The sequence below is a fragment of the Prunus mume genome, linkage group LG2 (assembly GCF_029339155.1).
Source record: "Prunus mume cultivar Tortuosa linkage group LG2, ASM2933915v1, whole genome shotgun sequence".
Classification (NCBI taxonomy): Eukaryota; Viridiplantae; Streptophyta; class Magnoliopsida; order Rosales; family Rosaceae; genus Prunus; species Prunus mume.
In genome coordinates this window covers 29,398,136-29,409,549 of record NC_142699.1, presented here as the reverse complement: position 1 = coordinate 29,409,549, position 11,414 = coordinate 29,398,136, and the positions used below count along the sequence as shown (strand labels likewise).

Here is an 11,414-nt window from a genome sequence, read left to right as displayed (position 1 = left end):
TGTTTTTATTCGATAATATCCGTGCTTTTGGACTACCGATATTTCCGAAACAATCGATATTTTTAGACTTTGGTTCAAACCACATTATTAAATATAGATATTATCGGTGATATTCGTTTTTTTGAGTGGGAGATATTTTCGCACATATCCACTTAATTATCGTCAATATATTGATATTTTTGTCGATATTATCGCGATAATGTCGTGGACGATAATTTCAACATTTTTCATGCTTTATTTGGGCAATATATCGCGATATTATCGATATAAACCGAAAAATACAAGAAAAATGTTGAAAAGTCTCCATATTGCGCACAGAGGGATTCGAACCCCTCCCTTTCTCATCAACCACAGCGCCTTATCCAACTCAGCTGCGGCTGAGTTTGTGTTTTTATCTTCAGCTTGTAGTATTTATAAGGTCTTTAAAAATGTCTGCAAGCTAATATTATCTAAGATAAATTTCCATATTAAAAAAATTCCCTAAGAATAAATTTAAGAATATATTTAATGTTATTTATTATTTTATAATGGAGTAGTATTTTGTTGTTGTTATATATTATGGAGTTTTATTATTATTCACTTCGAGTTTTAATATTGTTCATTATATGTGATACTAAGTTTGAATTTTAATAGGAATTCTTTCTATGTGGTACTAAGTTACTCATACATTTTATCTTTGTTTTTTTGGTTAAGCTCATATATTTTATCATATGTATCAAGTGTAATATATTCAAGTAAATTATTATAACTAAAAAATTATGGTGTGTTTAATTTTTTTTCACTAATTACTACATATTTTCTAAAGTCACAATGTTTGTCATGTCGCTGTATAATCAACTTAAATCACTCAAGCCCACCATACCATGCATTTCCTTCCAATTTTTTGTGATAAAATAATAGACAATTGACTAAGTAAACATCCTCTAAAGTTTCAATAAAAATTTCCAAGTTTTTCTCATATTTTCTATGATTTTTATTCAATTTTTATCGATATCGATATTTTCTCGATATTTCCATAGATATATCTGTGTTTTTGGACCACCGATATTTTCGAAACTCCCGATATTTTAGACCTTAGTTCGAACCCCTTGCACCCGGTCACACGGGTGACCAAATCTTATAAAGAACCATGGCAGACTGTTAGAAAGAAATAGGTGGCTAACACAGCCTCAGCACATTGTAGTCACTCTCACTCTGTTTCAGTTGCATTATTGTTGGCTTGGGGTTTCTCTCAGCTGCAATGTGTTCTCTAATTGCCAAGCTCTCTTCCCTTCCTCTCTCACTCTCCATTGTTTCCTCATCTTCATCTTCCTCTTCCTCTTCCACTAAAGCTACCCCCCAAAACTCTCTGTGTGCGCCTCTGTTTGTGTATCTGTGTGTTTGTTTCACAGCGAAGTTTGTGTAGTGTTATGTGGTGGAACATATGGAAAACCAACTCAAAGTCAGTGAAGCTGAGAGAGGACTGGTGGCAACGCTCCAGACCCATGCCTCCTGGTGGCACTTACCCGGCTAAAGATCACTGCAAGTTCATTTTTGAAGCTCTTTCACTTCCTTTCATTACCCCACTTTTACTTTTTATAAATTTGAATTTTTGCATTTAAAGTTTGAATTTTTATTTTTTCCTTTTTTGCTATATCTTGTCTTTTGGTAGTCGTTGCGGGTTGTGCGACACATATTACATTGCCCATTTCAAGGAAGCCTGTGCTTTCTTAGGAGATGGAATGTCTAAGATTGAAGTAAGTTCTTGTTCCTCTCCCAATTTTTCATACTTTCATTGAATTTGTACTCTTAAATACTGATTTAGAGCACAGTAAATGCTCGAGTTCTCTAATATCATGTACCAAACACCGGATGTGGACATTTGAAGTGCAGTGGAATGATCGAACTTCAATTTTGGTTCAAAATCTAATTTTTTTAATGATCCATTGCCATGCATGATTTCCATTTTATTCATCAGTCTTGATTCTCGAAATTCAAGTTAGAGGTGCAGCTACAACCAATGTTGTCATTAGAATTCATTATTATTATTACTATTAGTTTTCTTTTCATATTTAACTAAATCATCATCTAGACTTGTGGAACTACATAGCTTTGGATTTTTATACTTTATTGTAAACTAGCCTTGTTGGTTAATTCAATAAGACTCAAGTTGTTTCTTTGATATTCCAGCATTCATGTACTCTTTTGTTTTCCCATTCAGGGCTTGGAACCTGTAGTTCATGGTAGAGGAGAAAAACAGGTTCCTCAGATGAAATTCTTCTACCATTTTATGACATTTTTGTTTCTGGTTATTGTTATTCCATCCTCATTATGTCATTTCTCTTTATCCCGTTCTCAACAGGACACCAGCGGAAGTTCTAGCCGATAAGAGCATACCGTCCTTTGTGGTCTGGGTTTTTGTTTAGGACTTTTCCGTCCTTTAAGTGATGGACCATCCTTTTATGGAGGTTAAATCTCAGTTGTTGGTATTGCTTTTGAGTGAACAGTTTGTACTTCTTCCCACTCCTTAGTTCTTTATTCTACACTGCTCCTTGTCACAAAATTGCACGTTTCTTATGAGTTTTAGTGACACAAGTGTGCCTTTCCTGTAAAATAGGCTGCAGGTGTAAAGAAACTTCTATTCTGTGGTGTGGGTTGCAAGGTGCAAGGTAGCATTTATAATATAATCTTGCAAGTTCTACTTTCAATCCTTCTCTGTTGTGACTTGTACTATTGTAATGCAGAGTAATTTCTTAAACTGCAGCATTACGATCTGTGGAGCACCATTTAAATTTGGACAAGCTTTATGTGTTAGGCACAAATTGCGGTTAGCCTTATGCATTATTTTTATTTTTATTTTTTATGTTTCTCGATTTCGATAAGTAGTCTAGCCATCAAGTTTACTTATGTCTATTACTAAGGGCCCCAGAGGAAAGAATATATATATAATTTCCATGATATCATGTTAAACATGGCATAGATGAACTACTATAATAAACTGTATCCTACTATCTCTATAATCATAATCATCATATCATCAACCTCAGCATCATTATTTATTAAATATGTATGTAGTCAACAACTATATAATGCCCTTGTTCTAGTAAATGACATCAGTAACAAGTAATATAATTTGTTTCAGTACTGATGCTCTTGTTTGACAGTGGACAATGGGACTCAAGGAGGGCTTGATAAGTTTTTAAAGGCTGCAAGTAGTGAACCAGAGACAGTTCTTCATTATGAGTTTATGCAAAATTACAAGGTTTGCACTTCTTTTTGTACATTTTGTGGCGATTGAGTATTTGGTCTCTATATAGTACAGGATTTAGATGCGTTATCATAAAAGGTACTTATTTCAATTATTAGAAGAGCCCAAGGTCTGAGCAATGTTTCAAGGTGGTCATGTGTGCCATTGCACACCCTTTAACACTTCTAGCAATATTCTTGTTTCGAAAAAGGGGATCAACCTCGGATGAGTGCTGTGGGATTGGGCTTTTCACAATTTTTCTGAAAGATTTCATGGATACTTTTATCTTATTTTTATAATAATTTAGTGGTGCGGTCTGGCAGGCTTATATCTGTTTTAGATTATGTGCTTATGATAGTAAAATGGACACTAATTGTTTTATCTTTTGCTATATGCCAACTATTCATGGTGTGAGCATTTCTTAACAGGCTAGTTGGCTATATTGTTTCTTAAATTTTATTCCTGTCCTCTTGATAGGTTCACTTGAAGCATTTGGATGGTCATATTGAAGAGGTAAAAGTGGTCCTTGTATGTTCAGTTTGGTATTTATTCTCCCATTCATGCTACCTCATCTCATTTCATATTTTAACCAAAGCAGGTTCCGTATTTCTCTCTGCCAGCAAATGAGTTGGTTGATGTATTGCTCCTTCTTGTTATAGGTAATGTTTGTCCTTTTCTTTGTAATACTTAGTAGTTTTTGAATATTTTTTTTGTGAATTAGATTCAACAACTAGAAGGTATGATTGACAGTTTTGGTCAAGGAAAATTCATTTCTGAAATTGCTGTAGACATACCTTTAGATATTAAGAAAGAACATCAGGAACTAAATAGGACTAGCAACCTTGAGGATAAGATTGCAGTGGATGTACACTTATCATGGTATTGAAAGAAAAGGAAAGATAAACAATTGCTCTCTCTCTCTCTCTCTCTCTCTCTCTCTCTCACACACACACACACACACACACACACACACACAATCAACACACATTGACACTATCAAAAGGATTGTGTGCAAATGCTTTGAACTTTATAGATGCTTTTGCGGCTTTAGGAGAGAGTCGTTAAATGCATGGTAATCTTCTCTTCTCATTCTAATTGTACCAGATGTCCCCGAAGCTATATTCAATAAGATTCAGGGACTATGCTTGATATTGGAAACGCAGCAGTATCATTGTCATCACCACCTGTACTGCTAGAAATTTATTAACTTTTCATTTGTGAATTCCCTCAGATCGATTCAACAAGTAAATTACAATTAGATGACGTATTTCACAAACAGAAATGCCACATATATCAAATACTATAGTTTATATCTGTCATATATTTTCCTTACCTGTCCCATTTTTATTGTCTTGCAGTTGTTTTGACTATACAAATGGTTTAGCGGTGAGGTTTCATCTTTACAAGGATACGGGAATGCTATTTTCTTATTTTCGGAGTTTGTGTAGTTTTGATCACATCTCATTGTTCCCATGCATTTTTTGGTTAGACAGTGCGTAAGTAACACTTTCTGCTGAAAATAGTTCATTTTTTACTAACCTCTAGAAATAAACATGTATTTTTATACTAAATTTCTTCTTAAGTTTATTGCCTTCGTATTTTGTTTAGTTTTTTTTTTTTTTTGGCCAGGGAGAGGGAAAGAGGGAGAGTTATTAGACTTTGTACTGTCTCAATTCAGCAATTGGTTTATTGTCAACCCCAAAGATTTCCAACCCCCATCTTTCGTGAGTTTTTGAAGGATAACTTATTATGGAATGCAGGAAAACTTTTATGTCAAGGATAGATGAAAGTCTTTGAAACTGGGTATTTGTACATGAAACTGGACTATGTTTGATGATCAAATTAAAACTTGGAAGCTCATTTAGATGTGAAAAATGCAATTCAACAAAAACAAGGAATTTCCAATTGTTTGGAATCAACTGCTAGTCTCCTTCTCTCTCTCTCTCTCTCTCTCTCTCTCTCTCTCTCTCTATGCATATAACATTTGTGAAAATTAATTAAAGTTACAAGTCTATTGCAAGAATCATGGTTACATTTTGTCACCATCACCTTGGTCTGACATATTATTCAAAGCTTTTATTATCTACTGAAACAAGCATAACTTAGTGTTAGTCATATAAAGGTTCTCACATGTCTCTCACTCACCTATTTCAGGAATTTAGTTGTAGGATACATGGGTGTGCCAAAATATTCTGGAATCAGCATGACTCAACATCCACAGTATGTTACGGTAAGGTAATATTGTTGCTCAGACTCTGTGTGCAGCTTTTCGTTGTGCTTATTGTTTATCATTGTGCTATTGCAATATTTTATTCCACTTTGGTGGTAAAGGAAAGAAATAAATAAAGATTTCTATTTTTTTCTTGCCTTCAAATGGTAGAAATGAACGTGGAAGAGAGATGCTCAGTCTGGTTGATAATCTTTTGGAGGTTACTTCAACAACTAGCAGTGTAAAACCCTTGATCCTATCCTATTTCTCTTTCTCTGTATTTTTGCAATTTGAAATTTAATGTTTATAGGACATGGTTTCCTTTGTACGAAGTATTCTAAGCATGGCTAACCATTTGTCATGGAGACTGTTAAGGCATATGATAATGCTAAGTTGGGTACATGCTGTACCTTCTTTGTGATACTTTTTATTGGTGTATTCAGGGAATAGGACCTCCCCTTGATGGGATCAAGAATAGAAATGTTTATCATTTCGCTGTATTAGACTGTATCTTCAGAAGAAAATATGCTTCATTTTTCTTGAAAATCATTTGGTTTGTAATGTGGGCTATAGCTCATCTGAATTTCTGGAGGACTCGCAAAATATATGCTGCTTACCATTGTTTTTACAGTCTTGTTTCTCAGGAAAGGGTCCTGAACCTGCCCCAAAGTTTGTTGGGAATGTGATTGCTTTCTTGCTAAACTTGGTAAGGACTCTGAGTGATGCATTTAAGAATTATAAAATTATATGCAAACTTTTATTTTATGACTTGGTTCTTGTTGAACAGATTGGCCCAAAGGGTTTGCTTGTTATTCACTCTATTACCATACCATCAGGAACTACCCGTGTGTAAACCGAATATGGGGAAAACAAAGGCGCAACTTTCAATGTGTTACCTGATAGTGGAGCTGAACCATGCAGAGCCGATCAGCATATGCCTTCATATGCAAAGAAGATTGTGGATACCTACAATAAGAATGGTGAAATCAATCGGATTCTTTCCAACAAGTGACTGCATTAGCTGGTGAAATGCAGATCATAAAGAGGGCACTTCAATGTAAACCGAAGTTGTCCTTAATCTTTTCTGTAAATATATATAGAACCAATTACGTATCGATCAATTCCTAGGTCTTCTCAGGTTGACATATATGTTTGCTATGATCATAGGTAATTGATTCCAAGCCAAGAATTCTACTGTTGAAGTCAAATTGATGATGGAAAGCTTCTGCTCAACTAAGGAGAAAGTCAAGATAAGATAAAATAATGAAGTCAAGAAAAATTGAATTGTAAATTGTAATACCATTTCTGTAACGTCAAAACTTTGGCTGAGACTAAATTTTGGAAGAACAAACAGTTTAATGTACAGTCTGTCTTGGAGGTTTAGGGTATTGGATAGGGAATTATTAGACTTGTTATTTTTCACGTCGTTATATACTCATTTATTTATTTCTAAACCTCAAAGCTCATTTTAAGCAAAAACAAGCAATGAAAATTGGGTTTCAAATGGGAAGGTGTGCACAAAAATGACTGGGCCTTAATCTTTTGTACAAACCTAATGTATGGTAGTCAAAGATATCAGTCAAACCGACCGTAGAGGAATGAATTCATTTAGAGTTCTCATACTGAACCTTCAACACATACATGGTTGCCATGCATAATTGAATGCAGAGACCTAATTAAGTACGAGGTTATGGTCCAAAAGCAGTAAGACAGTGAGAGGAATGTATCTGCATGAAAACATGAAGGAATGGGCTTTTTTTTCTTTCTTTTAAAAAAGTATCTCAGGTGGTGGAAGTAGGGAAGGATATGGGTGGTAGCCTCCCCATGTGGTTTTCATTGTGGATAGCAGGGTGGGCTAATGAGAACCTTAGAAATCCCAGCGAGAATTGACAAAAGTGCAGTTGTGGAATTCATTTTGTAGGCTCAAAATGCCGCAACTTTAAGTAGACAAGCTTTGCTTCTTTATGCTTGGAAAGAGAGCCACAAACAGCACGCTCTTGAAGAATTGAATTGGTTTTCTTTCTTTACAATATTTGAGTTTGTGGTGGTGAAGAAACAGCATGGGGACTCATATGGGTTGTCTTTTCCTACTTACAACACATCATTCTGTATTGACAAAAAACACACACACACACACATCATGTGAAAAAAGTAATTTTGGTATTAAAAGAAGCATATCATGCTAATCAGAGGAGCAAAAGGAAACTTTAGCCTGATATTAGTTGGATAGAAGTGTAAAGGGGTTTACCCAAATTCTTTTCAATGATTTAGGAAGGGCTGCTAACCCCAAACTACATTTGCATACTATCCAATGGGTTTTGGCAGTTGGACTTTTTTTACAAGGGGAAATAGAGGTTGGTTTATGTTTTGAGTTTTGGCGAGATTCTTTAGTGAGGGCGCTATATATGGATCCCATGTGGACTTTCATATTAGTTATAGAATTATTTCATTAAACTTAAGTGAAGTTACTAATACGAAGGTCCACATCTATAGTACGCACCATCACCCATAGAACGACTCTTGAATTTTGACCTCGGAAAGGATTGTGAGGATTGAAGGAGTATTTAGAAAGCACTTCTTCAAAAAAGCTTTGGAAGTATAGTTGGCTTATACATTAAACTGTCCTATAAATACAGTTTTTCATTTTTATATTTGGTTATACCTGGTAAAACATTGTTATATGATCATGCTGTTTTAAACTTCTGATGCAATAATTCTAGCTGTGAAAATTGTGTTTGATTTGTGCACCAAACAAGTATTTGAAGTTTCATGCCAATGTTGACAACCCCAAGAATTGTATATCCTTCTAGGTTCTATCCATGTGCAAGGCAACATGGGGAGGAGACCTATTTCTTTCTGAAAAGTTCAGTCAGAGTCAGAATCTTTTTGAAGAGATTTGTGATGTTGGAAAGTGGTGGACCAGGGGCCCACATCATTTATTGGGCCCTTGGTGGGCCATCTGGGGTTGAGAGAGGAGAGCCCATCAATTATAGTTATGACTAGTGGGCCAACTTCAACGTTCTGCAATGTAATAGCCGAAAAACCAAAAACGAAAAAAAAACTTGTGTGTAATGTGTGTGTATATATATATATATATATATATATATATAGAGAGAGAGAGAGAGAGAGAGAGAGAGAGAGATCTCATTCATTTGACTGGGAATTGGATTATTATTAATAAATTTGAATACAAGATTCCATAGGAAATAAAGAATAAGCCTCATCTTCCTTTGACAAATTTATGTCCAATTATTTTTGATGTGTTGGATTTTCTATAGGAGAGGGCTACCTTTCTGTATTCTACATTATTTTCTACACAAAACTGATCCCAGTTTTGGTGGATCAGTCACCAAATTATACACATAAAAAAAAAGAATAAAACTAAAAACTAATTTGGTGACTCTGAAATTTTAGAAATGTGAAATGCATCTGCGATGTCTAGCTGCAACAGATTTCCTCTTCTGCTTGGTCTCTTCTTTCCAGCACTTGGCAATGTCCTGTGAGACTCCCATGGCATCTAGTGAGGCTCCAGATAGTCCTCTCCTTGTGAACCCAACTGCATAAAGCCCACCTTTCCCTTTCCACCCATTTGGGAATGAATTCTTGGGAATTCCTTCTCTTGAAAAGAATTCATTTTCCTGCACAACATTCCAGGAAAATTTTAGTTTCAAGACCATCCAACTTTAGAAATACTGAGGAGACTTATCTAAACCTTAACTTTTCCATTTAAAGAAACATGGTAATAAATACCAAAACAGTAAGACATAAATACAAAATCAACTTGTATGGAAAAGAAATTTTCAGGTAAAGTGGATAAGAAAACTTCTCCAATAATATAATTTTGGACTTGAATCCTCATTTTAAATAAATAATTATCTTCTACCAGATCTTGGTAATGAAAAAGACAAAATCATTACAAAAAAAATCTGACAGCCAAGACATCAAAACAGAGGGAGAGGGAGAGAAACAGAGGAAGAAAAAAAAACCTGCCATAACGGTCACATGGATTGAAAAATAGAAGCTTCCAAACCAAACCCATTGAGATGGAAATATTGTAATAAAATTTAATTCTGACCTTGAGCCATGAAGGAACATTGCTGCGATACCCAGTTGCCAAAATGACAGAATCAGTCTCAAGATTTTGTCCATCAACAAGTTCAACTCTACCATGAGAAAACCTCTTGATTCCAGGGACCACCTTGATCTCACCAGATCTTATTTTCTGTAAGGCACCAATATCCAATACAGGGGTCTTCCCTGAAATGTTCTTGAGTTCCAAAGGCCCTAAGGATGGTCTTCTCAGACCATATTTTTCAAGATTTCCAAATATTAGCCATGCCAGTATCAGCAATATCTTATCAGCAAGCCAAAGTGGTAGCCATTTCATCAACAGAACTGCTAATCCAAATGTTGACTTTCCACAAATTTCCCTTGGCAAGACATGAACCTGTGAGACCAAAAACAGAAAAGAAAAACAGATTTAAGTCCAAGTTTGAACTTTGAATTTCTACTAATAGATAACATGATACTTTTATTCAAAAACTGTCGTCCATGAGATTTGAATTCAGGACAGAATTTGTGAAATTTCTTTACTTACCGAACTCCGAACCACCATTGAAGGGCTTGCATTGTGATTGTAAAGATCAAGAGAGACTTCCATGCCTGAATTTCCACAGCCAACAACTAGTACTTGCTTACCACGGTAAGCCACGCCGGATTTGTAGTCACAAGCATGCATGACATTGCCACCAAACTCTTCCAAGCCTTCGAATTCTGGCACTACTTTCTCTGCATTCTCTCCAGTGGCCACCACGAGCCACCGGCAAATGTACTCAACCTCAGCAGCAGCAGGGTTTGAATTGCTTGTTGAAACAATGGTCTTGACCCTCCACAGACCAAAGGTCTCATCATACTTGGCAGACTGGACTGTCTCATTGAACTGGGGGCTGATGTCAAAATGTTGAGCATAGGACTCTAGGTAGTTGATGAACTGGTTTTTAGTGGGGTATTCTGGGAAGTCCTCTGGGAATGGGAAATTGGGTAATTGGCAGAATTGCTTGGGGAGGTGAAGCTTGAGCCGATCATATGTGCGTTTTTGCCAAAGAGAAGCAATGCAATTGGCTCTTTCTAGGATAATGAAAGGGACACCCTGTTCTTCAAGGCCAGCACCAACGGCTAGGCCTGAAGGACCTGCCCCAACTATAACAGGTCCATTCACCCAAATGCATCTCCTAGCAAAAAGGTCATCTTGGTCAAATGAGTGAGGAACCATTTGGGGTATGTTGTTATGACAGGTACCATTATACATCATGATGAAGAAGTATTTTTGTCTTTTGGAAAGACAATAGGTGGTGAGAGAGATAGGTTATGGAAAATATTGGTTGCCCAATAGTATTTTGTTGCACAAAACAAAAGCAGTGCGAAAAAATGGAGATGGTGCTGTTTTGGTTTATGAAGAGAGTGGTGGTGGGATGAATTGTTCTGAACTAAGTGGATCAAAAGATTGGACAAAGAGGAGTTGGAGATAGAAAGAGAAGTAAATGGAAGATGTTTGAAATGATGTGTGAGAGGGAGAGAGGGATGGAGGGGTTTAAATAAAGGAGGGGGTATTTGGCCATGAGAGCAAGCATGTGACTGGGATTTGAAAACGATGCCTTATAGCCTTTGAGGGTCATTTCCAAATGATAAGCTTAGGGCCGCCTTGTTTTGTTTATTACATTAATTTATTGAATTAGAATTTAGAACCCTCCAAAATATATACTCTACCCAATTATATGCCTATGTATTTTATGAATTCAAGGACTAGAAACCGCATCCCACAATCTGCCAAATTCGCCCTTGGAATTTAATTCAAGTCGAGACAGACGGTGAAGTAATTAGTTATGATACAAATAAGCTAACGATTCGATTCCTTTTAATGTAATAGAAATAAAAACCTAAGTTATTTAGGTATGAAAATTGCAGTATATGTCAATCTCT

General features: G+C 35.9%; 2 protein-coding genes across 13 annotated transcripts; one reads left to right on the top strand and one right to left on the bottom strand.

Annotated features, from left to right (window-relative positions):
- Positions 1-1,142: 1,142 nt before the first annotated feature.
- On the top strand, positions 1,143-6,889 carry LOC103323838 (7-hydroxymethyl chlorophyll a reductase, chloroplastic-like). Of its 12 annotated transcripts, none has more exons than XM_089047043.1 (15): positions 1,144-1,521; positions 1,652-1,736; positions 2,201-2,239; positions 2,342-2,465; positions 2,597-2,648; positions 2,744-2,806; positions 3,144-3,241; positions 3,704-3,739; positions 3,825-3,885; positions 4,331-4,412; positions 4,585-4,613; positions 5,383-5,461; positions 5,607-5,676; positions 6,067-6,141; positions 6,272-6,889. In XM_089047043.1, the coding sequence occupies exons 4-15, from the start codon at positions 2,427-2,429 to the stop codon at positions 6,461-6,463; spliced, it is 876 nt and encodes a 291-aa protein (XP_088903169.1). In that variant the 5' UTR covers positions 1,144-1,521; positions 1,652-1,736; positions 2,201-2,239; positions 2,342-2,426; the 3' UTR covers positions 6,464-6,889. The 12 variants fall into 12 exon arrangements, with proteins under 12 accessions (XP_088903175.1, XP_088903169.1, XP_088903171.1 ...); XM_089047045.1 differs by having other exon boundaries at positions 1,144-1,525; XM_089047046.1 differs by having other exon boundaries at positions 1,144-1,736; positions 6,272-6,459; positions 6,603-6,889.
- Positions 6,890-8,633: 1,744 nt separating this feature from the next.
- Positions 8,634-10,707, bottom strand: LOC103323874 (putative indole-3-pyruvate monooxygenase YUCCA3). The gene is made up of 3 exons (XM_008225894.3): positions 10,033-10,707; positions 9,511-9,882; positions 8,634-9,073 (listed from the first exon to the last, which is right to left on the bottom strand). Exons 1-3 carry the CDS (start codon positions 10,705-10,707, stop codon positions 8,846-8,848), a joined length of 1,275 nt encoding a protein of 424 aa, XP_008224116.3. The 3' UTR covers positions 8,634-8,845.
- Positions 10,708-11,414: the final 707 nt, after the last annotated feature.

Excerpts from the sequence above, each read along its gene's own strand:
- LOC103323838 (XM_089047043.1), top strand. The coding sequence starts at position 2,427 with ATGGACCATCCTTTTATGGAGGTTAAATCTCAGTTGTTG. Across the intron at positions 2,807-3,143 it reads TGTGTTAGGCACAAATTGCG|TGGACAATGGGACTCAAGGA; the intron begins GTTAGCCTTATG and ends CTTGTTTGACAG. Across the intron at positions 6,142-6,271 it reads TTGCTTTCTTGCTAAACTTG|GAACTACCCGTGTGTAAACC; the intron begins GTAAGGACTCTG and ends CCATACCATCAG.
- LOC103323874 (XM_008225894.3), bottom strand. The coding sequence starts at position 10,707 with ATGGTTCCTCACTCATTTGACCAAGATGACCTTTTTGCTAGGAGATGC. Across the intron at positions 9,883-10,032 it reads CAATGGTGGTTCGGAGTTCG|GTTCATGTCTTGCCAAGGGA; the intron begins GTAAGTAAAGAA and ends TTGGTCTCACAG. Across the intron at positions 9,074-9,510 it reads ATGTTCCTTCATGGCTCAAG|GAAAATGAATTCTTTTCAAG; the intron begins GTCAGAATTAAA and ends AATGTTGTGCAG.